The sequence below is a fragment of the Pelecanus crispus genome, chromosome 15 (assembly GCF_030463565.1).
Source record: "Pelecanus crispus isolate bPelCri1 chromosome 15, bPelCri1.pri, whole genome shotgun sequence".
In the NCBI taxonomy this organism is placed as follows: Eukaryota; Metazoa; Chordata; class Aves; order Pelecaniformes; family Pelecanidae; genus Pelecanus; species Pelecanus crispus.
This window is the reverse complement of record NC_134657.1, coordinates 7,322,542-7,349,930: the sequence shown is the minus strand read 5'-3', so window position 1 is coordinate 7,349,930 and position 27,389 is coordinate 7,322,542. Positions and strand designations below refer to the sequence as shown.

The following is a 27,389-nucleotide window of genomic DNA, read 5'->3' as shown; positions in this document are numbered from 1 at the left end:
AAAAATGAATTTGTAGCGTAAGAAAAGGAGGCACTTTAATTGTTCAAGTCTGTGATGTTCTCCTTAGTCTTAAAAGACAGAATTCTGGCTGTCTAAAGCCTATTAATTTGCTGAAAAGTGCTGTTTTCTCAGCTTTAGAATCTGGATGTCTTTTCCCTTCTTTTTTTTTTTTTTTTTTTCTTCTTCTGTTTTTGTTATGGATGAAAGCAACTTTAAAAGAATTGGTTTGTTTTGGGTTTTTTTTTTAAAGCCTGGATGAGTAGCTGGGGTTGAACATTGAGGGACTCTGTAGAATGCATTACCTGACCTTGACTCTCAGTGGTCAAAGTTGCCTGTTCCTGATGAGCAGAAACAATGCAATATAGTCTTGACCTCCTCAGTAGCGATGCCATAAATGGCTGTATCAGCCTCTGCACTATCTGGATGAGATATTCCCTCTAAGCTGTTAGTACCAGCTTAGAAGGAGTAAAATTTGGCCAGCCTCTGTGTTTCTTTTTATCTGTATACATCTGGCATACGCAGGCATAATTGGCTGCTCTTTAGATTTTAGTTTAAAGGCAGAGCTAGGAGACTATTTGAGTGTGGATGTGGGATTCCTGAAGGTACTTTATTTTCAGCTAATTATCTGTGGTACCAAAAGCAGTACATGAATAGTCCATTTCCCATTTCTATTGGACTGTAGGGTTTGAGGAAACCAATGAACACTCATTTATTCAGACAGAACTGAAACTTCAGGCCTTTAAATGCTTTCTTCCCACTGTGTCTATGAAGCGTTGTCATTCTGAAAGCTTGAGTTGCTGCTGACAAGCTGATTAATTGGTTTTTGGTGAGATCTAGTGTTACCACCCAATACTGGGAGCATATTGTGGTAGTTGTGATGACCAAATTATGGGAGGAGAGGCTTTCTGTACTGTAGAATGTGCAGTCTAAAAAGTTCTGGCAAATGCTGTTGTGTCTCCATTTTACGCATGGGGAGGTGAGAGATGGAAATGCTAGGAGTCCTGGAGGCAGAGCCTGAAATTGAAACCTGATTAGCTTCATTTTTGTAACACCACATGGCCTTTGTCTGTGGGGCAGCTCCGGGAGGACAGCAGTCAGTCCCCGACTCATCATTACGAGTGTGTGCTAGTTTCAGAAGGGGATTCGAGGCTTGAATAAATGGTATCGTCTCAACTGCCCTTCAGCATATGGCAAGATGAAAAAGGTATCGGTTCTGAGAAGGCTGATGAAGGGATGCTACTGTTTAGCTTCTCTTCAAACCAAAGCTTGGTGCTATTGCAGGAGGGAAGGGGCTTTGGTTTTGCTCAGTGACTTGGAAGAGGATTTGGTCTTCTTGGGTAGCCAGTTTAAGTGTTTCACGGCCATTTTGTGTGCCTGTAGATGTGTCTAGAAGCTGCGTGATCAAACGGGATATGGAAGTGACATAGCAGGAGAATTTGTTACAGCCTTATGCTTTAATTATTTCACTTCACAGAAGTGAATGGTTTAGATATATGTATAAAAAATTGAGATGAGATCTTATATATGTCTGTTACCTTTTGCTGAATCTCTTAAAACACTTTATGGACATAAATAATTAAGCCCACGTTCCTCAGGCAAGAAGAAAACTGATCAGCTTTTTTATTTCACTGCTGAGCAATTTGAAACAGAGGAGTGAAGGCTAGCCTCAGTGGACTTCACAGCCAGGTATTTAGGATGGCTCTTGGTTTCTCAAACCATGTTACTTTAATAGTTAGCAAGAACTGTCAATTAACTTTCAATGTGTCCAGTTGCACAGCATCGTGTATAATTCCTACTGCATACATTCCTCCTTTATGAAGGTGGTGTATTTTCTAATTGAAGAGCACACCCCTTGGACCTGGGTGGGACTTGTGAGTTTGGAGAGTGTGTTTTAAAATACAGTCTGTCTTTGAAGCCTGTTATGTTTATTTCTTGACCAGGTGCCTTATCAAGCTGAAACTTTCTTGTTTCAGGGAAAGGAGCGTTCTTGGCAAAACAGAGTGCTTATAAATTACGGGTCTTCTAATGAGGGGTTACTGAAAGGAAGCAGGCAGAGCAGTTTGCTGTGCAGGGGAAAATCCATAAAATATGTCTAGAAAAAGATGAATCATTGCTGCCTTCAAGTTAATGGCATTATCTGCAGGATAATGTAGATAATGCCATTTTATCATTAATTAATTTGGCATAATATAGAGTGGATTATCTACAGGAATGTTTGTGTGTCTGATGACATTCACACAGCCAGGGATCAGTAAGAAATTGTTCTCACAGCCAGGGATCAGTAAGAAATTGTTCTGAAGCATCTTATGCACATGGAATGATCAAGACGATGTGACTTTGATACAGCTGTACCGCCCAGACCAGATGGTGTAGGTATGGGGAGAGGAACACGTAGCACAGATCAAGGGAAAGGTGGTTTTATGGGTGAGATATTAGAAGAATTCATCAAGGAATGTTGTTGAACGTTTTCTGTGCTGGTAGGCCTATCCATACCAAACTCAATTTGTGGTGTTTGCTGCTTTTTCAAGATACGTACCTTCCTATTGACATCAACTTCTCATGGCCATTCTAATTGATGTTCTAATACCATTATAGTACTTGTTCATGCCTGCTACTTCCGCCTTGATCCATTTATGGCTTGCCCATGAACTGAGCCATAGACAAATGAAAAAGTTAGGAAAAATGTAGGTAGGCAGGCGGGCCAGCCAGGGCAGTAGGCTTTCCAGCTGTTGAATGAAATCAGGTTCTGCAAAGAGCTTGGTTTCAGCATAAGGATCCTCCTGCAGAGTTGTCTGCAGCTGTCGGTGTGAATGCGGTGCTACTCACAGTGCCATTTCTTCCTTGCTCTTCCTCTTTGCCTAGTAATACTCCATTTATTTTGTTTCTGCAGTCCCTCGGATCAATGGCCATCCGAAACTGGACAGACACCGTGAGCACCCTCCTGGTTATGACAGTTCTTCTACCATGATGAGTAGTGAGCTAGAGTCCAGCAGCTTCATTGACTCTGATGATGATGACAACACGAGCAGGTAGGGCATTGGCATAGTGCCTGAGCTGTTAAATACTGTTTGCATCTGTTTCCCAGCCACTTGACTGTATTTCTGGGCTTTCCTGAAACATGCTGACTGGCGAGATGAGAAGGTTTGTATCTTCTCTTCTCACTCCCCGCCCCCGTGCTTTTTTTTTTTTTTTAATATTGTCCTTTCTTTTTTTTTTCTGCTACATATGATTTGAGCACTTACAGTTCGTCAGTAACATGACGTTGTACATAATTGGTGCTCTGAGAAACAAGCAAAGTTACGGGGGTCGCTATCCAAGCTGCCTATAGCCACTGTTCCAATTAAGAGAAAAATTCTGTTCCTGTTCTTTCCTTTTAATAGCAAGAATGATCAAAGCAATGTGCAACTGTCTACCTATTTATAAAGTAATGGTGTGAATATTGTAACAAAATACCTTCAACACAGATTCCTAATAAGCATGCACTTCACTAAAGCTGAATTGTAAAGGAATTCCTATGTAATTGCATAGTCTGAGACCCATGAGCAGTACAGGAATTCATCAAAATTAATGCTATTGCAAAGGCAGGCTGTGATGCCGTATATTTATGACTTCTTAATTATTTTTTCTTTTTGTGCAGACAGAGAGAATGTGAATTATTCTTTGCTTTTTGCAAAGAAGCTCTCCATTTCAAGACATGTTAATCTCTAGAGATATTTTTGGTGTTCCGTAAAAGGTTTATAAGCCAGTACATTTCTTGGATTCAAAATACCTATTTTTAAAGATGTAAAATCAGTCAAAACTAATATTCTTCCCTTTACTGGCTGCAGTGACAGCATTCTCTGAACACTGCCTCTAGAGCTGTTGTTCATCCAAAGGAGCTATGAAAACCCATTACAGATTTCTATTAATTGTCAGAGAATGAGATTACAGATCTCTGGTGGTTCGTAGAGATCTGTAAGTAAAACAAATAAGGTGCAACGTGATATTCTTAAATCCTAGGTAGAATGGAAACAGCAAAGAACAACTAGTGCTGGAGATACTTAAACATTTGCTATGTTTACAAACAGACGATCAGCTTATTGAACTCAGTGGAGATATTTGGTCTTGCAGTCAGTCATAGCTTACAAACCTGTTGAAGAACAGCAGTTCCTTCAAATTCTGTTTAAAGGCTGGGTGTTTCCAAAGGCTTGAAAGGGTAACTAATGAACATTTAAGATTTGGTCCTGAATTAGTTTCAAGAACTTATTTTGCAGTTACAGTGAAGTTGCCAACACCTGAAGATACAGAAAATTAGCCTCTGGATGCTTTGTACTTCACCTAGATGTTCATGTGCATAAAGGGTTGGCAAGATCAGTAGTTAACCTGAATGTACTCAAAGCCTTTCTAAAGCCTTTAGGGCTTCTAACCCTCCTTCCCTCCCTAAAAAATCTAGCCCACAAAAACAACAACCCTGCAGCTGATTTTGTTTCTTGTAAATAAATTAATCATTTCCATGGCAGCAAGATATGCAGTAGGGCAGGATTAGCACAGTCAGGGTGGCCACTGAAGCACATTATACTAGACCCAGTTAAATCTTTCTATGTTAATAAAATAAAGCTTCCTGGGTCTGACCTGAGAAGAAAGAGACTCTTCGAAGCTGCTGTGCAGGCCGTTTCCTTTCTAGGCTAGGACAGAAGCTTTTGGCACACAGAAGAGCTGCCAGGCCAGCTAGTCAGGAAGAACAACCAAATGGAATGCTCCAAGGTATGCTGTTGTGTTACAGTGATGATGTTCTCAAGCAGATGAGAGATTGTGCTGGCAGGGAGAAGTTTTCTTTAGAGGCAAATACAGCCAAATAGAAAATCGAGCATGCTCCAGATCCGCTGGAGACAGCGGCCTGGGGAAAAAGAGGTTGAAGGGGGTAAGTCTGTTTAATAACAGCTGATTAACTCTGGTGTCAGAACCTGCATTGTAAAGGAGATCGTATGTGGAGGAGGTCACTGGGAGAAGAACGCGGATGTAAAGGATGTTGCTGTCTTGGAAGTGAAGAGGTTGTAAGGTAGAGGATGCTTTTCTAACAGTGTATGTTTGACGTTGGTTTATTTTATTTTTAACTTGGAGCAGTGCAGCAGAGTTGTTTAACTTCCAGTCCAAGAAAGTTCTGTTGCATTTAGTTAGAGAGAAAGAGTAATTTTTTGCTTCAGTGAATCAATTTGTTCACAAATACTACAGGACAGTACAGAACTCTTCAAGTAGTGTGAGTACAATGATTTATTTCCTTTGTTTTCAAGGTATGATATAATGGAACGTTAGTGTTATTTGCAGGTAGTAGGTGGTATTTTGAGTGCAGATTGATGTAGGGAGCTCATGGTAAACTTTACAGTAAGAGTCTTATTTCTGTCTTCTGTTAAGCAAATAAAGGTCTAGCAGATATGACATCTGTAGCTGTAGGATTATTGTAAGCAACTTGCAATTATTATTCTCAGTTCAACGTAACCAAAGTAATTCACTGCAAAAAAAATGGATTATGTTTATTTTTCATTTAAGAAATTAACATTACTTCTTTTTAGACTATATGGACAAGCTTTAACAAATCGTTACCTTTTTTCCCTTCCTTTGGGGAAGGTAGATTGGACAAATTATTATTATTCTTTTTAAAAATCTCTTCTGTGGGATTTATTAGACTTTCTGTTAGAAGTGCAGTCAGGGTTTTGGCCAGTAGCCAGCGCAAGAAATTGGTAGTTATGATTCCAGATTTGTTTTTCATCTTTGCACTTTATTTTTCCCAAAAGCTCAAACCTTGTTTTGCTCACCAAATTGTAATAATAACTTTTACTCATTTCTGGGGATGCTTTAGAGATCAAAATATTACTCCTCATTAGAATACGTTTGAGCTGCTATTTAGCATCCAGATACTCCTAGAATATGAGATACGCGGTGTTTATGTTCAGCAAGGATACGTTCAGGCTATGGATTTAAAAGAAATTACAAGGACAGATGGTAAAGTGTGCCATAACTACAGGAAAATAGATATAAGCTTGACTCTTTCATAAGAAATTGCAGAAACTGTGAAACCTGATGTTTACAATATGCTTTCACACAGTGCGGGAGTCTTGCCGAAAGGAGCTGTCTTGCCTTCTACTTACACAGGCTGATTAAGGCAACTTCAGTCCTTGTCCAGCTTCCCCCAAGACGGGATGAGAAAAGAGTTGAGCAAGCTCTCCATTTATGGTTTCTCCAGTGTAATAAGTAACATGTTCTAATGTTTATCTCTATAGAATGCAAGTATAAGCACACAAAAATGTTTCTGCAGTGCCCTCTGATCCCCACTTTTGTGCACTAACGTGAGAGGCTGTTTTAGCTCAAGTAGTTACTTCTCTGAAACAGCCTGTCCTCTTGAACTAAGCCTGAACTGCGGCTTTTCTAAGGAACTGATCTCCATTATTCCCATCTAATGCTGAGTATAATGAAAAAAATACCACAGAACAGAATAACTTAACTTCTCACATATTATTAGAAGTTCACGGATTTGTCAGTAAACTCTGGTTTTGCTGGTTGAATTTAAAAGAAAAATCAAAAATGTTCACTGCTTACAGAGGAATCTAAACTTTTGGTCATGTATTAAAATTGAATGAATTTTCCAAAATAGTCGCACCCCCAAGTTGCCAAAGTAAATAGGGAGGGCAAAAATGAAGAAGGAACAAGATGCCGATATTAGCATAAGCTAATTGTTCACGCATTCGTCACCTCAGCTGTGCTCTGTCTGCCTTTCTGCGGTGTACTTAGACTTGCCTTCTTTTTTTCCAGTCCATCCTTTTGGACTCATCCCTGATGTATCTCTCTAAACATAGTAATGAAAGTATTTTTGGGTCCTGTACCTGATGGTAGATTAAAATATCCCTTCTAAGGACCCAGAGACAATTCTGTTTTCTAGCGATACTCAGTGCTGGCAAAAGGTATTTTTGTCCGGTCCGATTTTAGAAAATCAGACTAAAAGCTGGAAATAATTGTTTTTTGTTTTTGTGAGCAACACCATATTGATGTGCACTAGAGCAGGAGGAAGAAATTGGCGTAGCCAGTCAACCTGGGCAGTCAGCAGACCTTATGTGCTGTCTGTGAGCAGGAAAAAATATTGACAGAGGAAGTATACTAACATACATTGGAAGGTACTTCTAAGTTGCTTACTTCTTAGGATGTAAAGTGCCATGAAATGGCACCAGATTACTGCCGAGACTGCTTGAGACACAGAAATTTAGTGAACTGTCTGCTGAAACTCTGCTGTTCCTATCCCTCATTTCCATAACTTGCTATCCAGATAAAATGCCCGTTGTCTGGAAAGTGGAGGAAGCACTGTGCTACTGGGTGAATTCCCATCATGATCTCCTGCTGCAGGCAGGTGTGGCTTTCAGTATATTTTTTTCCTCTCCATTTTCTTTCTCTGCTATATGAACATTGCTATCTTAAAATTGCTTTTTACAGCAGGCAATGTTAGCCAGAGGCATTACCCCTTTCAGGGACACAGTAATGGGAAACTGGATAAAGGAAATGATGTGTATGAATTTAATGAATTCTCTTTATCCACAGTAACCATTAGAGGATGTAATTTTTAAAAAGTTGGTGACAGGAAGTACTGCATACTCCTTAAGTGATGCACACTGGGATAAAGCCATAAAATATGATATTGGCAGTAGGTGAAATATGTGTGTAAACAACAAAAATCAATTGCCTGGACGCTGTGAATGTCTTTGAAGTGTGATAATGGTAGCCAAAAGGACAGATAAAATTTTAAGCTTTTGTCCTTTCTGTTATGGACTAGCTCATCTGTCTTCAAAACTAGTGGGAAGTCTTGCCTCATCATGCGAAAGAGCAGGGCTTTCACATCCTTGTGTTGGCTGCGGCAGGGAATCGAGCCTGTGAGCAGAGGGTTTGTTGGCAGATTGGAGTGCTGAATTCATACTTTAATCAGTGGAAGAAGGGCACTCGGATCTCTCTCATAGCCTTTGAAGGTGACTTGTTTCTTGACTTGTGTTCATGCAGAAAAGCTCTGCCAGTCTTTTGCCTCTTTTCTTTTTGCTGCCCTTCTCAAAGAGCAGGCAGGTTCACTGTGATGTGAGCAGCACGCCTTGCCTTTCTGCTAAACTGTTGTGTGCTGGAAAGTTTTGGCTGAATCCTACTAATGAGACATTCTGGGAGAGAACAGGAGGAGAATGAAATCTGAGAGGAAATAGGAAGATGGAGAATATCGGTAGTAAAATGTAAGAGGAGGTTTTTGTGTCAATCTTTGCCAGTACTTTCAAGAAGGGTGGTGAATGTTGAACGAGTCCAATTTGGGGAGCCCTGCACCTGAGACACCTCTTTATTTTTCCTGTTGAAAAGGTAAAGCCTCAGAAAACCAGGTGCTGTGAGCTGTTTCCACAGATTGAGAACTATCAAATTTTTGATCTCTCTTGAAAATACCACCTCTTGGCTCTTTAAATTAATTTGCCTTGCTGGGAGGGGAAAAAGGGAGTGTGTGAGGTTAGCATGCCTGAAATAGTTTTGTGAACTGAAAGAGAATGTCAAGAGATTCATACCCTCTGAGCAGTTCCATCATCTGTAATATTCAGCTCAGTATGCTTGACTAAATCACACCTACTTTATGCAAGATGGGTTTCCCGGTGTATTGGGTTGTAATCTCATGACAGCAAGCTCCTTTTTGAAGTTGCTGGTATCAAGTTTTGCTTGAGGTATTCTAGCATTCCTGCATGTGGCTAGAACTTTGAAGACAGGGACGTGGAGACTGGGGAAAAAGACTGGCACTGTTTTCTTTGTGACAGTGCCAGTTCAATTACTTGTGTTGTATAGGGTTGGGGTTTTTTTTTTAATCTTGGTTAATGAATGAGCATTACTTTTTTTTGCCATTCTTAATATAATAAATAGAGGAGAGAGGTCTCTGTGTTGTTACACTGGTATCTCCGTAATCTAGGCTTTGTTCCAGGCTTCTGAAATTAATTTGGGAAAATTCATTTATGTCTTTCTGTCTCAGTCCACTATCTGTAAAATGAGAATGATTAATGTTCCTAACTCTTAGGGGGTTCTTCAGGACTTCTATGTAGAATGCGGCACATTTAGGTTCTACAAGTTTGAAGGGCCTGAAAAAAAACCACAACAAAATAAACCTAACAGAATATGTAAAGGTAAATCATATTCACTATTCCTCTGTCACTATTATCAATTGCTACTTCATTTCATTGGATTCAAGCCCCAGTGTTAAGTTCCTGTTAACAGGGTAGATAGCAGCAGAAGAAAATAACAGCACCATGACAAGACTCAGCAAAACTAATATTAAGAGATTCTCCAGGTTGTCTGTTGCTCTCTCAAAGCAGAGATTAAAATAATTGTTTAATGTACAGCTGTTCTTGGAGCGCGTATTTTTCTTTGATGGGCCTGGAGTCAGGACCACCTTTAAAGTAGTGGAAGATGGCTACCTCTGACCTTTGGGTGGTCCAATCAGGGTGATATATGCCTGCTGAGATGTGGGTTGCTTTCAGTCTTGCTCCCAAAAGAAAGCAAGCCAGTAAATTATATTCTCTAATCCATGCTGTAGTTTAGCTGGTGTCTTCTCTGTGCTCCTGGGCAGAGGCTAAGATACAGTACACGCTGGGTTTAAGCAGCAATTCAGCAACAAACAGAGCAATATGTTGTAAGCCAGCTGATGGTGTCTATATGATTTACTTTCTCCTGCATTTGTAGGAATCGGCCTTTTTTTTGGCAGGGTGCAGAGAAATGCAAATGGTTCAGCTTTACAGAGTTGACATTTGCTCTCAATTTCCCTCAGGTTGAGTAGCTCCACTGAGCAAAGTACTTCATCCCGGCTTATACGGAAGCATAAACGCAGGAGGAGGAAACAAAGGATGCGGCAGATTGACAGGGTAAGGTTGGCATCGTAATTTTCCAAGGAGGTGAACCGTGATTTTGAGTGTAGCATGTGAATTAGGAAGGGATCCAGAACAGATCTGTGCCCTGTTGAATTCATTGGAAAAGGCTCCCTTCGGCTCCAGTCTACCCTGGACTAAATCTCTAGCGTTTGAAGTCCTGCAGCACTAGAGTCAAGACTTTTTCTCCTCTCCCTTTCTCCTTTTACTGTTATGTGATCGCATTTCTCATCTCTTTCAAGACCAGCCTCTGCGGGAGAACCTCCATTATGCTGCTGGCTGATGTGGGCAAGGGGTGTCTGTGGTGATAGACATCTGATATATAAATTGCCAAGACTTGCATTCTGCTGAAAGGAGAAATCCACGTTTATAGGAAATTGCAAATCTTTTCTCTTGCCCTTTTCTGTGCTAGTCCTATGGTAGCAGAATGAGGATCGTCCACATGACATACTTCTTGAAGTAACTGTTTCGTTCTCCTATAAGTATCAGTCTTCCCAGATTAAAGAATGAGTATGCCTACATTTTATCACAAGAACTGGAGTAACATTTTAGAAGATATTTGATAAGCACATTTGTATTTCATTTGGGGGCGGGGGGATGTGTCTGTCTTCTCACTTGCTGAAGGATCATGTGCTGTGCACTCCCCTCTTTAGGGAGGAGCCGTGAGTGTAATAATTCACACTGCGCTGGGCACGTTAGCATTTAAATGTCTGCCTGTCAGTGATGTAGTCGGGAAGCAGAAATGATTCCTTGTGAAGTTCAGTTGAGAAACCTCAATATAGGAACTTGCTCTGTGTGTTTTGTGAACAAATCTTTGGAGAAAGTGCAGATTGTGTTCAGATTTTTTTTCCTTACAGATTCTAAATGAAGAATAATTTTGAGGAGACCACAATGGTTTCTGGATGCCTTCCAAATGGAAACCTATTTATCAGTTCCCGATGAATTAATCCTCAGTAGTTATTTTTATTGTCTTATTCTGAGCTATTTAAAACCTTGAGAATTTTCTGTTGTATTTTGCAGTCGTCTTCGTTCAGCAGCATCACTGATTCTACCATGTCCCTAAATATCATCACTGTCACACTCAACATGGGTAAGAGAATAAACAATCTTTTTTTGTGATGAATTTCAAGTGATACAGATGTTTTTTGTTATGGAGTAGTAGCCTTTGGAGCCAGTAGAAAGTTCCTTCACTGGAAAGGATGCCAGCTGAACTAAAGGGAATGGCAGCTGAGAGCTGCTGCTCTGTTGACACTGCCTGGATTCCTAGTCCAGTACTGGATGGTTCTGAGCTGTTTGCACAAGCAGATCAGTATTCTTACCGAGAAGCCCAGGGAAGGAACTGGAACTCCAGGATATGGAGTTCTGCTCTTATTTCTAGGAATGGTAAAGGGTCAGACATTGTCAAAAGCAAGAGTAGAAGGGCACTGGAGGTTTGCATTTCTGCTGCTCATGCGTTTCATTGTTTAGCCAGATAGAAATGTGCAGGACTGCCAATTCAGGACCTTTCAGTAGCACCAAATCCTTCCTGCCACTCTGATGTGTGCAAAAAACATTGCCTAATGCTGATGCGGTGCTTAATTTCTAGGTGTAGACAAGTCTTTGTAATGTTGTTTCTCTTGCTGATTCTTTGAATGTAACTTTTCAGTGTCCTGTATGAAAAAATAATGTCTTTAGCAACGTTTCCCTGCTGCCTTCCCCTGAGCATGCCAGGCAGACATACACCAGTAGGGTAACCTGAGATAATTGTAAGTCAAAAATGTCCTAGCTGATGTGTTGAGAGAACTGATTTTCAAACTGAAGTAGCCTGGTGTTAGTTCTTCACTATCATTCCAATCACCTTGTTTGCTTTTTTCCCCCCCACCCTCCACTTTCTATCTGTATAGAAAAGTATAACTTCCTGGGAATCAGCATTGTAGGACAGAGCAATGACCGGGGTGATGGTGGCATATACATTGGCTCTATTATGAAAGGAGGGGCTGTGGCAGCAGACGGCCGAATTGAACCAGGAGACATGCTTCTGCAGGTTGGTCCATGTCCCAAAAATACGTGCTGCTGGCTTGTACGTTGGTGGCGCAGCTCAGTCATCCCGCCAGATCCATCGACTTAGTTAACAGAATTCATTCGTACTCAGAGAAATGTGTCGCAAAGACTATTATCGCTTAAATCTGTAATTCTTTGTGAACTCTGCTGGATGGTTGATGTGCTCCGAGAAACAGTATTTCTGCAGCTGCTCAAAGGAATGGAAACAGTTACAAGGCAAATAAATTTGGAAACAAATAATTAAAATGTCTTTAACTTTCCTGTTGCAAAGCCTGACCTCTGCTTTTTGCAACATTTCAGGTGAATGATGTCAATTTTGAGAACATGAGCAATGATGATGCAGTACGGGTTTTACGGGAAATAGTCTCCAAACCAGGGTGAGCATATTACAAAATCTTTTGCTACTTATCCTCCATATGTGGTTATTGGTATTGGGTGAACCTCAGAGAAATCAACGTCTTGATCTCAGTAAGCAACAAGCGTGACTGCTGATCTCAACTCTGAACTTCTCAGTGTAAATGATGAAAAGGTGAGACTGGTTCCAAGGTACCAGCCAAAACCAACGCAAACTAGGAGTTGCCTGGTTTCAGTAGCACTATTTGTTTATACAGTGAGCGTTTTAATATCGCAAGAGTTTATCATTCGACAGATTTCACATTTTCATGATCTATGCAAAGCCAGAAACATCCTGATACGGGTTCATACTGAAAATACTTCAACAAGCATCTCACAGGCATTCTCAGAATGTACTTGGCAACTGTTGGATAGGAATAAGTTTGTTTCAAAGAGTTCATTGTAGCAGTTACAATTTCTGTAGGGAAAGTTAAGTCACCCTTCCTTGTTTTCTTTCTTCCTAGACCTATCAGCCTAACAGTAGCCAAATGCTGGGACCCCACTCCCAGGAGTTATTTCACCATCCCCAGGGGTGAGTACATATTTGTGCTCTTTGCTGGGTTCCTGTGGAGCCCTCAAGGTCTAGAATATTTTCAGCTATTTTGGTATCTAACATATTTCTGTTCCCCACAAGTTCGATACTTTTAAGTTTGGTTGTATTATTTGTTTGCTTTTTGTTTTGGGAGGCAGGGGTTTAAGGTACTCTTTCTGAGACTCCAGTGCCCACTGAACTCATGGGAGTTTTTCTTTTGATTCACATGGCTTTGGATCAAGCTCTTAACCTTTTGGTGGGTATATCCTCATGATCTTAACCTTTCAATTGATAGAAAGTTTGGAGGATAACTATACTTAACTGTTAAAAAGCCTCATTTTATCACATGTACACTTATTAGAAGAAGTTGAACTGAGTATTTTTAAAATTTGAGGCAAACAATGTTGTTTAATATACATAAAACCTCTTGAAAATGATCTAATTTTAAAACTTCTGCCTTAATAAACCTTTCAGTAGCTATAAAAGATCTGTGCTCATGTGACAAACACAGCTGCCTCCTACTGGTGAGTGCTCTGCTTATGATATTGAAACCAGGTTGTTACCAGTCCTGAGAAGATGAGGATAGCATTGTCCATTGAAATGAATGCAGTAGACTCATTCAGACTATGGGAGCTCACTCAGTGAAGTCTTTAGGAAAAGCAGCATAATCAAAAGAAAAATCCCACAAATCACATATTTCAGATATTCTACAGGGAGAGCTTGTGTATCAGTTTGTCCTTTGTTCAGCGAAGATGCATCCATTATTATCCAAGGCAAATAGCAGTATATCTGTTACAGGGTTAAACGGGTTGCAACAACGTGTGGGATATATTGAGGAAATACCTAACATAGGCAGAGCTCTTTTACATAATTTCTGGTTTTAAGGCAATGGAACAACAGCCATTATAATTCAGAAGAAAAGAAGTAATCCAGATTATGGGGAAAATTGAGTTTTCTTCCCAGCTTTAAAAATTACTTGCTATGTGGCTCTTCTTAAGGTCTGAGTCTAATTTTCATTCTTCTCTGACACCAGTCTCTTCAAATGTCTTTATATGTCTCGTCCATTTATTTTGCAAGATTATGCCAGTCCTAAAAGTTTCATTGTGGCTGCTGAAAACACTGGGAGGAGAATTCCATGATGCCTCATCTCTGCAAATACAGATCTCTAGAGTTACTGTTCTCATTCACCTTCAGCAGAAGATTCACCTTCTGCCTGAGTGGTTATTTTGGATCCAAGACCATTAGAAGTAGGATGAGATCTTCGCGTTGGCTGGGGCAAAGCATTTGGTAGTACTTCACATCATAGCAAAATGAGAACCTCTATCTCACTGTATAGAATAATAGCGAAATGTTATTACTGGACTGGTAGCTGCTTTCCCACCGGAGGAAATACTTCACTCCTACCGCAGTTACAGCAACGGGAGCGTCATGGCTTTATCCTGTTAGGCTGGTGCGGCAATTGCTAGAGGAGACCAGCTACTGCTGGCAAGATGCTTTTTGTTCCCTCGTGCTGGGGCTATCTCTGTTGTACTGTCAGAATGGCAAGGACTCGTGCACCCCCAAAAAATTCCTTCTTACTCTAGGTCCTAGCGTTTACTGCAAATCTGATTCCATTTGTCTTTTTCTCCCTTTCTGGTTGTTTTGCAGCTGAACCAGTGAGGCCAATTGACCCTGCAGCGTGGATCTCTCATACCACAGCCATGACGGGAGCGTACCCCCGTTACGGTATGAGCCCCTCCATGAGCATCACCACATCTACCAGCTCCTCACTAACAAGCTCAATTCCCGATTCGGAAAGTAAGTCACACTGCGGCCAGCACAGGGCAGGCGTCTTCTGCTCGGGGCCAGCAGTGCAGAGCTGTGCACAAAACCAACCCCAGCCACAAGCACGATGAAAACGACAGCCACCACAGAACTCTTGAATGCTTTCTTAAATTTGTAATTCTTACGGGGAGCATAAAAACCTTTTTCCAAAGGTCAGAAGTTAACGCAGTGGTGTTTTGCCAGGGTTCACGTTCAGGAAGAGGTGGCTTCTGGTCCCTTTTAAAGTTACAAGGCAGGCCTCCAGCTTTGTCCCCTCAGATGAATGTGAGAGCTTCCTCCTTGCATTTGACTGTTTTTTAATAAATTTAAATAATTTACTTCAGATAGATGTCACTGGATAATAATGTGAGTTTATCATTTAGGAAATCTTCCACTGATATTTGCATAGACGACTTTTATACTTTTTTATACTTTTAGAATTTATTGAATAAGGAAAAAAAAAAATGTAATGTCCCACATGAAATTATGGTTAGAGTTCAGCCTTCTTTCCTGTTTGTGTCTCTGGCAGTCTCTGAACTAGTGATATCCGTGTAACCAACAAGTTGTCATGATTCCTTATCTTGGAAATTTTTGTTTAAAGAATATAAACTCTTCCTTTCTTTTACTCTTCCTTTGCTTTCTGATACAAGTGTGGGATAAAAGCTAGCATGTGGTTTGAAATACATGGCAGTAAGGCAAGACAAATAAATGAGGAGCATGTATCTCTGAGAACACTGTCCACTGAAGTCCTAGTTCAGGAAAGTGTTCATATTTAAAACAGCACCTCTGTTTACTTGACAGAAAATTTTTGAAGTACTTTACACCTCATTAGCATGTGTTTGTTTCCTGTAATATTAATTTGGAAGAATTTCTCTGGAGATGCAACCTTTCTATCAGATTTGTTCATCTGTAGCAAGAAGATTTGTTATATTTGTTTATATACACATAGAAATCTTGAAGTGGCTTTGAAATTCTGAGGAGATTATCTCATTTGTGGAACGATGCTACCTCAGTATGCATTTGTGGAAAGCCAGATAAATACTTACATGTTTAACAAGGGATGCTTAAGTGTCTGCCAGATCTGGAGTCTAAATTCAGGACTCAGTAACTTTTTTCATTTTGTAACATTTTTCCAGAGAGAGAGGGAGGATATAATTTAGAAAAAAACAACAAATGAAATGAACAAGAAAAACAACACTTTGAGGATTTTAAAGACCAATGTGGTGTTGGTGATTAGTGACAGAATCTTCCCTGGACAAATGCATGGCTGAAGCGTGAAAGTTGCATTTGCAGGAAGCAGTTAAGTCCTATCAGACTGCATAAGTGTCTGCCTCTTTTTCTTCTATCCCTCTCAGATTTTATAGGCACATAGTTCCTGGAATTGCACCTCACCTTGAATTGAAAGGGTGGTTACCCTTTTTGTAGGTGTAGTAGCTCAATGCCTCTTTGGATAGTAGGCAGCACCATTGAAGGGGAAACACATCCACAGTAGGAAGCAAGTGAACCACTTACATGATGACTGCTTCATCTTGAGATGTGTTTTCAGCCTTACAGGTACTAAAGATTACTGGAATCAAATGTATCTGCTGATTGATGTCAAACAACAAGAGTCTGTTACTCTGCATTCCTCTTGAACTATTCATGTATCGTGTGCCTTGACATATAGTGATGTGATTGGGAAGTATGGAACGCAGACACCCTCTCAACCATACATTTAAAATAAAGGTTATTTGGGAGCAGAACAACATTTCTGGAGACAGCTTCTCATTTCTATGCTCATTTCTATGACTTACAATGTTTCTTTTCCGGAATGCAAGAAAACGCGGAGCACCCCTGACATTTACTGTGACCTCCTGCTTAACACTCCTTCCTTCAGTTCAGTCCTGTTACCCCCGCCCCAAACACGGCAGGAGCACCTCAGGGCCCTAGGTACCAAGAGGACCTGTCGTGTGAACCTCTTTGGCAGGAAAGACAAAGTTGGGGAGGAACAGAGGAGGGGAGAGAGAGGCGAGGAGAGTCTGCGCATCGACATCTGGAAGAACGAAGAGCTTCATGCAAAATGGGGCTGTCTAACTTTTCGTGTTCCAGTGCAAGATTCTCTGTTTCAGTTCCTCTGAGGCTAGAGCCGCTGGTATTTGAAGCAAATATAATATCTATTCTACAGTATCTGGCTGTGAAAGTGGAAGCAGTGAATTAGCGTAGTCATCTTAGACAAGTCTGCTTCATGGTTCCTTGTTTTAAGCATTGTGAATGTCTGCCGTCTTACTCTGTATAGCAAGGCCAGGATAATGTACATGGGCTGAATAACTGCTTTCCTTCTGACTGGCATTCCTGCTCTCTAGCCTCTGGATCAAAAATGAAGTTCTGATATCTGAAGCATTTGCACAGCCGCTGTCACGTTGGTGCTCGTGATTAAAGTAGCTGAGATTTTAGGGCCACACAAATCACCACCACACAGTAGGAATTATTCTGTGTTAGCTCCTTATTTTCTCAGATACATTTCTTCAAAAACAGGACTGTGCAAGCCAAGGCAGACTGAGGTGTTTCATAGTAATTATTGCTTTAAAAAGTATCTTGTTCTCCAGCAGTGTTCTGGCTGATGCAGGAGAATATTCTCTCACAGTGGTTTGCGAGAGTTAGACTCGCTGCCTCAGTCAGTGCAAACCCTGCTCCTCATTTACTCTGCTAAAGGTAGATTTTTCCAGCCCCTGTTCTGCCGCTACAGGACCCCTTTCTGCAAAGTAGTGTTGTCCCATTCCATGAGATTAACTTCAAGTGTTTCTGTGTTTCTTGAAAGTCTTGCTGTTTCAAAATGCAGCCCGCTGACGTTGTTGCAGAGTTCTCTTTTTCTCTTGCATGGACTTCAGAGGATTTTGAATTGAGACTTCAGACTATTTCTGCTTAATAGTATTCAGCCTGAGGTACTGCGTAATTTCCTGGGGCCTTTTTGTTTGGGCAGATGTGTACCTCCTTACTCAAATAAGGATGCAAACCAGTGGTGGTATTACATGTGGTAGGACTTTGTTTTCCTGAAGCATACACCTCTTTTATTACCAGGATCTGCTAATGGGGAAAAAATGCCACTCAAAACCAATAACTGAAGCCCTGAGAAAGAGCTTTGTGGTAGATCTGGTTCCCCAGAAAGGAGTTACTGTCTGTGCTGTTCCTCAGATTGGCACGTACCTGTACAGGTGGTCAGGTAGTCAGGCCCACAGCTGACGGAGTTCAGACCAAAGTGGGTGCATTTTAGATGCATCTTAGAATTTTTCATATTTGTACAGCAACTAGCAAACTTGGAAAATATTGACGATCATTTGGCTGGTGTTGTTCTTTATATGCAGATTGCAGATCTCCAAGAAAATACAATTTATTGCTCCCCACATACTTTACTTGAATATTGGGTTGTTTTTTTTTTTCCCCAGAAACAAACATGTTGCTTTTTGCCACTAACCAAACTAACTTAAAGCAAAAGCAAAATTTTAGTGTTTATGCAAACTTTTTAAGTATTGAAACTGCATGCATAGATGGTCTGGGATATTTTCATGCATATTGGCAGTGCATGTATTGAAAGAAGCATTTTCAGTTCTTATTGTTTCATACTTGTTGTACCTTTTATCAAAATTTTGGGTTGCTGGAAAAGGGCAAAATTGGTTCCCCTGTGCTTTCGAAAGGTGGGTGACATGGGAAGCTGGGAGAAGGGAGGGGAGGAGGGCTTCTGCATTCCTGCTGGAGGAGGGTCTGAACTACAAACACAGGACACGCATGCTTGACGTGAATTTTCTAGGGCTGAGAAGATGGGAGCAGGAAGGAAGACTGTGTGCTATATCCAAAGAATATAGTTTTATTATGTAGAGACAGGATGATGGAGTTCTGCACAGCCACCACAAGAAGGCTGGCTGACTCTTGGACCCAGACTCACCCCACTGGGCTTTCAATATTAGAAACCACTTTGCCTCTATGTGTGGCAGAGAAGGAGTTTCTAAAGGAACTAGACTCCTGTGGTAGGCACCTCAGTTCAGCAGGGGGAATCTCAGCCCTGTCGTTCTGGTTTTATTATAAAAATGGATCAGGAAAGTCTGAAGCCTCTGGTGAGCAGCTCTGCCCATCAGAGAGTGTGGAAGATGAATGGAGCAGTGCCAGCTGCTGAGGCAGTTGGGAGTAGTGGGTTTTAAGTGACCTGCAGGAAAGATGCAGGGCAAAGTAATGCTGGTTAAGGGACTTGTTAACTTGTAAGGCTGCCATCACTGGGATCCTGGAAAGTGGGTTATTTTTTTGAAGGAAACCACTAGCCTTTATCCTGATGATGGAAGCTTTCTTTTCTAATTTCAATTCTCCCCAATTATACTGATGTCCAAATCTTGAAAAAACAAATGGGGATCGATTGAGACATGGTTGTCATCTTTCTCCATGCAGATGGGTATTATTCCTGACAATTAAAGCAAAACTTAAAGAACAAGCCAAAAAGCCTTGTCCTACAGAGTTTTGCATACAGTGCACTGAGCCGTTGGGTGGGTAGGGGCTGTTCATGGCAAATTGAAATGGAAAGCAGTGGTCACAGAGTCATAGACTTCCCTGGGTTTCCTTTTCTGCAAATCTCAATGCAGCATGGAGTGAAAGAGTGCAGTGCCGATTTATAGCTGACTGAAGGCAAGACACGTAGGGACTCAGCATCTCGGTGACTAAACTGGTTGCACTGAGCACGATCCCTGAAGAATTGGTACCAATGCCGTAATTTATGCCATTGGTGAGGGTGCATTTGGGAACCTTTGTGTCTTTTTTTGCATCCGTTGGTAAAGCTGCGTCTTGAAACATTTCATCCAAATTGGGAACTGAGAAGTTCTTTTCAGACTTGATTCATTTCAAAGAAGCATGTAACCTTTCTTCCTTTTAGAATTAGAAGAATCTCCCTTAACTGTGAAGAGTGACATGGCTACTATTGTCAAGGTTATGCAGCTACCAGACTCAGGCCTTGAAATTCGGGACAGGATGTGGTTAAAAATTACCATCTCCAATGCAGTGATAGGTAAGCAGATCAAAGGAATCCGGGGGGCGGCGGGGGGGAAACCAGTGGCTTTTTGGAAACAGGCTGAAGAAACTATCTTTATCTGAACTTTTTTTTTTCCCCCGACTATGACCTCTTCTATTTCCTTGACTTGGTATTTGTGAACAACTCTAAGTGTGACAGGAAATACCTAATAGCTCTCGTTTGAGCCTGGGCAGCCAAAACCACTGCATGTTTCTCATGCCCACACACAGCTGGTCCTTAACCCTTACTTGTTATATCTCAGTTTTTCTATGTAACTATTTGTGGCTCTGGCAATCTGCCCAAGTTCAGCAGAGCAACAATCCTTGTAATTCCAGTTCCAGCCAGCCACACAACCTTAATAAAGCATCTTAATTACATTTAAAATTACCACAACTAGTCTACCTTTGATTCTGACTCTCCTGTGACCTGAACTGTGCTAACATTTAGTCAGTCTAGGTTGCAGTTACTTTTTGCTGAGAAAGGGATTGGAACCCAGGTCTTTTGACAACGTAACGTCTGCCTCTCGAGGAAGATGACTTTTCCAATCACCTGTGCTCTGTAAATCCCATGTGATTTTCATTGCTGCAACTCAGAAGGGGTTGAACAGTGTAACTATAAAATTTTCTCTGTGTGTATTTGGTGTCACTGTTAGCGCAGTGTTCAGCTGGGTGCAAGATAATTCTTTGCTTTCTTTATTGATGTTTGATGGTAACTAATTTAGCAGTTAGGCTGAGTCGTGAAAATAACATTTTAAGCTCTTTGGAACGAGATTGCTACATATTCATATTTGCATTCAGTACCTGGCGCAGTAGTACTAGTGGACTATCTGATAATGTGAAGGTTAAAAAACCAAAAAAGATCAGTTTGGCTCAGATGATCCTGTGTCTCCTCTTCCTGTTCTCATTTTAGGCGCAGATGTGGTTGACTGGCTTTACACACACGTGGAAGGCTTCAAAGACCGACGGGAGGCTAGAAAATATGCCAGCAGCATGTTAAAACATGGCTACCTCAGGCACACTGTGAACAAAATCACCTTCTCGGAACAGTGCTATTATGTCTTTGGAGACCTCTGTGGCAGTAAGTTCCCCATCTGTGCAGGGCAAAGCTGCATGTGTGGTGGCCCTTCTGTGCTCGCAGGATGCACAGAGGAGACTCCTATAGGATTGCACAAGTGGGCATTTCAGAACAGGCCGTTATTCTGAAGTTGCATGACAAGTGGTTGACATTTCCTGTTAGACTAAGCAATTAGACCACTTGGAAGAGGAGGAGGAACTCATCAAACAGGGCATTGCACTGAGGCTGAGGAAAGCAGGATTTATTTCTGGTGATGCCACAGACTTCCTGCTTGTCAGTCACACTCGGTTTCCAATCTGTAAAATGGGGATGATGCCTCCCTGACTTACGGAAACGCTGCAGTGGTACCTTGGGGCTCAGTGGTGAATATTGACGCCTGCCCTACTGTGTGTGATATTTTGAGTGAACTCTGGAGGCTGAGTCCCTCTAGTCCCTCAACCACACTGGGTGCTGTATCAGCCATTATTAATATGCAGCAGTCAGCTGCTAGGTAAGAACGCAGTTTTCACCTTTTCTCTCTTTTCCAGATATGGCTGCACTGAACCTTAACAATGGTTCTAGTGGAGCCTCAGATCAGGATACCCTTGCTCCGCTTCCACATCCTGCCGCTCCCTGGCCATTAGGCCAAGGATACCCATACCAGTATCCTCTGCCCCCTCCGTGTTTTCCACCAGCATACCAAGACCCAGGCTTTAGCTATGGGAGTGGCAGTGCAGGGAGCCAGCAAAGTGAAGGTAAGATGGTTAATCTGGTGTTTCTTTCTACAGCTGTCATTATCCCTGACCATTTGCTTGAGTTCCTCCGTACTGTCTGTGCTCCTGTCTTGTGGTTTTGTGTGCTACCTGCATGGATTTTGTGCGACCGCACTTAATCAAAACTGTTTGTGTATGTGATGGAGTGGGCTAGCCTTTCAGCTCTGTATTAAAACTGCCAGCGATGTTTTAACTGAGTCAGTAGAATAGAATGCATGCTGTTTACAGTTATGCTGTAGTTCTGTACCCCAAGCAAAATGCCAGTGGGGGGCTAGAGGCAAGCTATTTGGCACGTCCATGGTGGCACGGGCATCTGTACTTTTCTTAGCAGCAGCACCACGCGGTAAACTACTGCTTAGGTAATGCTGATCAGACCAAGATTCATGACTCAATTGTCCACCCTGTTAAAATAGATAAACTATTGCCCCCCTTTCTAGAGGTCAGAGCCATTGCCAACAGCGGGGCTGCAGTCGCTTGATATTGCTAGAGATTAGGCCATTTTGTTGCTGATGGAACAGGGACTAGAACCAAGGTTCAACGCTCAGCACAAAAGGAAAATCACTCTCTTTGCTTGTGTGATACAAGCATGAGGTGGCCAGCCAGATGGTTTACAGGGCTGAAACACTGCTCACCGGCAGGAGAGTCTGTTCTGTAATACATGACAGGGAAAAAAGATAATACTGCATGGATTAAAAACCTGACCTCCTCCTTTCCTGCCCTGGGATAATTCTTTGGTTCATTTTTAAACCTTAGTAAATAAAAATTATACATTTTTTGGCTGTACAGATAAGGCCCTTCTGCTTTTTTTTTTTTTTTTTTCCCTTTTCCTTTGTTTTTGTTTTTTTTTAAAAATGATTTCCAGAGTGAGTTTTGCTTTTGGAAATGCCAGTAAAGAAAGGGTGAGGATTCTCTGTGGTTTTGTGGTGAACATCCAGTAACTTGGATGTAACTTCTTCCTGTTTACTGCAGCCAGTTAGATTTTGCAAAATTGCACAGAAGAATTTCATAACAGGAACCTGCTCACAAGATTTTAGCCCTATTGCTTCCCACCTTATCTCAAAATAGGGAGTGTCTGTGAGGAAGCTCACAGTGGTATCCAGAGATTTTAGAACTGCAAGCTGATTGTGTTCGAAAGAATGTGATTATTATTTTTGGCTGCTGGTTCTGCGGGCAGTAGAATATTAGATCTCTACTGCTGGAATAGGAAAGGTATGGTATTTTATCCATGCGACCTGTGTTACTGGCTAAAGAGAGCCTTATGAAAGGCGCTAAGGTGTTTAATTTTGAAGGATTTCAACACTTTCCTTGTTCTTCTTTTGGAAACTACACTTCTGTGTTGTTTCTTGTTTTGTAACTGTTATTCCCTTGTTTTGTTCTGAGCAAGCATTAGACTGAAGGATTCATAGAGGAATGGCTGACTCTAGGGGATTGGTAAGCTTCAAATGCCTCCATAATAATAATGAATTCACAGCATGATCATTTAGACTCTTGTGACCCGAATGTTTAGCTGTATTTTTTCCTTTTTTTTTTTTTTTTTTTCTTTTTCTTTTTAATTGTCTTGGACGCTCAACCTGTCTCAATGCACAGTAGTCCAATAGCGTGGCGTTAGCGTATGAACCTGGCTGGCCCCTGTGTGACTGTGCTGCAGCAGCTGCAGAGGGAATGGCATCAGACACCTCACTGTCAGCTCAGATGGGAAAATCCTAGCGCCAGTCTCTCCACTGCCCTTCACAGAATAAATAAATAACCCCAGCTCCTAATTTATCAGTCCGATGTCATCCATCTGGATGGCTTTATCTACCAGTGCCCTTCAACTGCTCATTTACTGAAAGACACTTGAGCACTGTCCAGATGTCTCAGGCAGGTATTAAGAGTACTGGGACACAAGGTTGCATTGATCGCTCTCAATATGGAGTGTTAGAGTTGGGTTTCTTGTGAAGTCTCTCTTTTATGTGCAAAGTTAGATCATAACTGAAGTCATCTGGTGAACAAACGCTCTGCTCCAGAGCCCAGTGAATGTCACATGTTTTTGAGATGAATGCAGTGTATTTGCTGATGATTACAGACAAAAGCCTGAGATTTGGGTCAAGAGACAGACTGAGACGTGTCCTGGCAAGCAACAAATGGGGAGGAGAAGATCTAGCAAAGTTCTATGTGATGTTGCAGTTCTGTTCAAGGCTCTGTTCCAATTTAGGTTGCTGCTTATTTCATCTGAGCCACGTCATCTGTGCCTGCTTGTGGTACCCAGGGCTTAGGTTATTTTTAAAGGCTTGGGCAGGTTTGCTGTAGGGAATGGCACTGGTGTGAGGACCAGCTCCTCTGTAAAACATCATCTCTGTTACCGTAGTGTTTAGATCAAAGGCATGTCCCTGTTGTGGGAGATGCTCGCTGTACAGATGGATAGCGAGATGTCATCAGGTTACAGTCTGAAGAGATGAAAGAAGTGGGAAGGATGGATTTGTTCAAGCTCGCAGGATGTCAGTTGTTGGGACAGGAACAACAGAAGGGTCTTCAGAGCCTCTATACACTGTCTCTGGAGGCTCTCCTGCCCCTGTCCAGAAAGAGTCATGTGGAAATTCTGTTCCCATGAAATGACGTATTGAGGCAGCTGGAGTCTCTGTGGCTTTAGGGGGTGCAAGTTGGGTGTCCAGCAGTAACAAGAGAGTAAAGGCTGATGATATGTTGTGGCAATGCTGAGTGCAGCTTTTGTAGGCACTTGAAATGCAGATTCTTTAAATCCAGTTTATGACACTTAGGTTTAAAGTTGGCCTTAGATGGAAACAAACACTGCTGTGGTTGTGTTAAGTTAGCAGCATTTCAAACCTGAGCTTTAGGCTGGGCTGCATGTCTCCAAGACAGGCCAGTCCCTAGCTGCCAAGGTGACACTCTTGTTATCTTGCATTTGAACTCAAGGCTTAGAAGGACTTTCTGATTGTTTGTTCTGTGACAGGATTTAAAGGCATGTCAGGGAGAGAGTGAACCTCAGCGTGACCAGAGGAGAACGGCCATGCTGCTGAGTATTCTTAGATAGACTGTCATGGCAGATGGTTTCTCTGTTTTCTTTCTGCTATGTAATGAGCTTGGAGTGAAGCTGCAGAAAGCCAGGTTCTTCTGAGCTAAGAAGTCTGCATTAACCACTTTACCTCTTGGAGTCTTGGGAGATCAGCTAGAGCTGCTACTCCGGATCTACTGAAGTCTGGAGTAGCAACGTGATGGATTGCTACAAGGCAGTCTCAGTCCTACTGACTGTGGAAGACCTCTCGAGATCAGTAATATACACTTTCCGTACAGCTTGCTTTCTCCTCTGCGTGATCTTTACTCAGCTCCAAGCTATGGAACTGGCAATGAATTTTTGTGTATGGGGAACTTGCATCAAGGAGTGATGACTTTGGATAAGGTTTGCAGGGTTTGGATGGGTGGCAACAGAATGCATCATGAGGTAGAGGCAGAGGCATATCAGCTGTGGAAGGGTTAAAATAAAATGTCCATTTTCTTCCAGTGTGAACAATGTGCCACACTGGAGAGCTTACAAAGATGCTTCTTGGAGATAATCTCTATGTTGTTCTTCGGAGTAAAGGCTGTAACAGTCAACCTGCTAACAAGTAGTTTCTCCTCTTTTATTTGTCTTTACAAGATTATTACGAAGCATTTGAAATGACAGCTCAGAGAGCGCCTTGTCTCTTCAAAAGGCTCACCTTAATGAATCTTTGTAGTGTTTGGTGGCGCAGCTGAAGTCATGTTAATATCTCCATTTACAGATGGAAGAAAACTGAGGCACAAAGCAGGACAGTGTTTCCCAGAGCAAAGAGCTGACAGGGCTTGCAATCAGCAAATACCGCTTCAGAGTCCCAGGCTCAGAATATTAACTTAAGTCCAGTGATTTTTGTATTCTGTGTTTTCCATCTATCCCCAGTTTTTCTTGCACTCCGCAGGGGAACCTAGCCTTTCAGCTATACCCACCAGGTCAGTCTAGTTTTCGTGTCTCTTCTATTTGCCTGCTCTAAACATCGGCTGGAGCAGACAGAAGGTCATGATCATCTGTAGTTCAAGAAAGGAGCCGCTCAGAATCGTTCTGTTTTTCCCTTTTCAGTGACCCCAGTGACTTAGTGGCTCATTCAGACTCAAAAGCTGGTCCCCTATTCTGCTGGCCGGGGATCCTTTTTGGGAAGACAATCTTGCACGAAGATGGCATGAACTAAATGAGATATTCTGTGGGTTGATTTGTTGGGTTTTTTTAAAGAATAATTAGCTTGGAAGTGTCTCCTGAAATCATCCTAGCCTATTTCTCACGGTAACAGAGCATGACCTTCAACTTTCAATAAAATCAGTTCTGAAGTTTCATGAGGCTTGTATGTAGTGACAACTCAGCTTACATACCAGCAGTAGTCCTTTGTTTTTCCAAGTTTATTTAGTAGCCTCTGCTGGGAGCATCCTGCATGTTACTCATTCATCATGGAGCAGTTCAACAAAGAACTTGTTTTTTGAAGCGTTCTCCAACAACAGAACACTGTAGCGATTAATCTTAAAAGAATCTACCCACTGAAGCCAGCAAAAGGACATCTGTTAACCTCAGGTGATTTGCCCTGGGTGTGAGTATGCCCAGTGTTACCAAGGATGATAGAGAAGGCGAATAAGTTTCTTTTTGAAAAGCTTTGCCGACAGAAGATAGCAAAGGCAGATGCAGTTACCATTAGATTGAACCTCGTTTGCTTGAGTGCAAACCCAAATGCCGCTTCTTCCTTCCTTTTTTGCTGCTCCCCTCTCTCCAGTCAGTGGGGTGGCAGCGGAGCAGATGGCTTTCAGCCAGTAGTTCTAGGCTAGCTGCTGCTTTCACTGTGCAAGCTTTAAGGTGTCTACGTGTACCTGTGCATGGCACAACCTCGTCACCTTTGTTCTACCAATTGTCATTGCTAAATCCCATAAGCCACCAACAGCACGTCCAGGCCTGGTTTTGTCATCACTGTTGCCATTACAATGGTCGTTCCCGGATCGGTGGGTTTTGGCAGGAGCTGATGTGGGAGACAGCTGTGGAGCCGAGCTAATTCTGCTTTTCTGTGTGTCCTTTTCACGCGCGGGCTTTAGGAAGCAAAAGCAGCGGCTCGAACCGAAGCAACAGCGAGAACAGCAGGAGAGCTCTGGGCAGAGAGAAGGACCGCAAGTCGGCTGGCAGCGGCAGCGAGTCTGACCACACTGCCCGCAGCGGGGGCGGCGCCAGTGTCGTGCGTCGGGAGAGGCCTGTCAGCCAGCTCAGCCACCGGAGTCACGTCTCTGCCACCCACAGCGAGAGAAGCCACCACAGCCATCATTCTTACGGGCCTCCAGGAGTCCCACCCCTCTACAATCTCCCCAAGCTGGGCTCCAAAGTCTACGGGACAAGCGGACCCCCCGGAGGGCCCCCCGTGAGGGAACTGAGCTCGGTTCCTCCAGAGCTGACGGGGAGCCGGCAGTCCTTCCAGAAGGCCATGGGCAACCCTTGTGAATTCTTTGTCGACATCATGTGAGAGGAAGTGCCTTCAGACTCTGCTTGGGGAAGGGCCGGGGGGGATTGTTTTGGGGGTGGGTGGGCAATTTGGTCACGGTTGAACACTTCATGGAAGAAACTTGGCTGTCTTGCATGTCACGCCTTCCTGGTTTGCAATTGCGTTGCAGAAAAATCAACAAAACAAAACAAAAAATACAAAAAACCCCCCACGAAAACAAACAAAAAAAATCTCCTGAGATTGTTAAATATCAGCAAATTGACGGCATCTTTTCTTTATCCTCCCCCTTCTCTCCCCTTGTTTTTGATTGTGAATGGCTGGTGTATATTCACATCTTAATGAGCTTTGGTAATTGTGGCACCTACTTCAATGCAATTAGTGTATCTTTTTGGCTGA

General features: G+C 42.2%; 1 protein-coding gene across 2 annotated transcripts in view; it reads left to right on the top strand.

Annotated features, from left to right (window-relative positions):
• DVL1 (dishevelled segment polarity protein 1) overlaps positions 1-27,014 on the top strand; it is a 105,219-nt gene extending 78,205 nt beyond the window's left edge. The window contains exons 5-15 of one of the 2 annotated variants that reach the window (XM_075721515.1): positions 2,891-3,029; positions 9,797-9,890; positions 10,914-10,983; positions 11,777-11,916; positions 12,234-12,310; positions 12,791-12,858; positions 14,506-14,583; positions 19,553-19,684; positions 20,597-20,764; positions 21,289-21,495; positions 26,596-27,014. In XM_075721515.1, the coding sequence (XP_075577630.1) occupies positions 2,891-3,029; positions 9,797-9,890; positions 10,914-10,983; positions 11,777-11,916; positions 12,234-12,310; positions 12,791-12,858; positions 14,506-14,583; positions 19,553-19,684; positions 20,597-20,764; positions 21,289-21,495; positions 26,596-27,014 (1,592 nt within the window). Of the gene's footprint in view, positions 1-2,890; positions 3,030-9,796; positions 9,891-10,913; positions 10,984-11,776; positions 11,917-12,233; positions 12,311-12,790; positions 12,859-14,505; positions 14,656-19,552; positions 19,685-20,596; positions 20,765-21,288; positions 21,496-26,595 lie in introns of both variants that reach the window. The other variant, XM_075721514.1, reaches the window with a different exon arrangement.
• Positions 27,015-27,389: the final 375 nt, after the last annotated feature.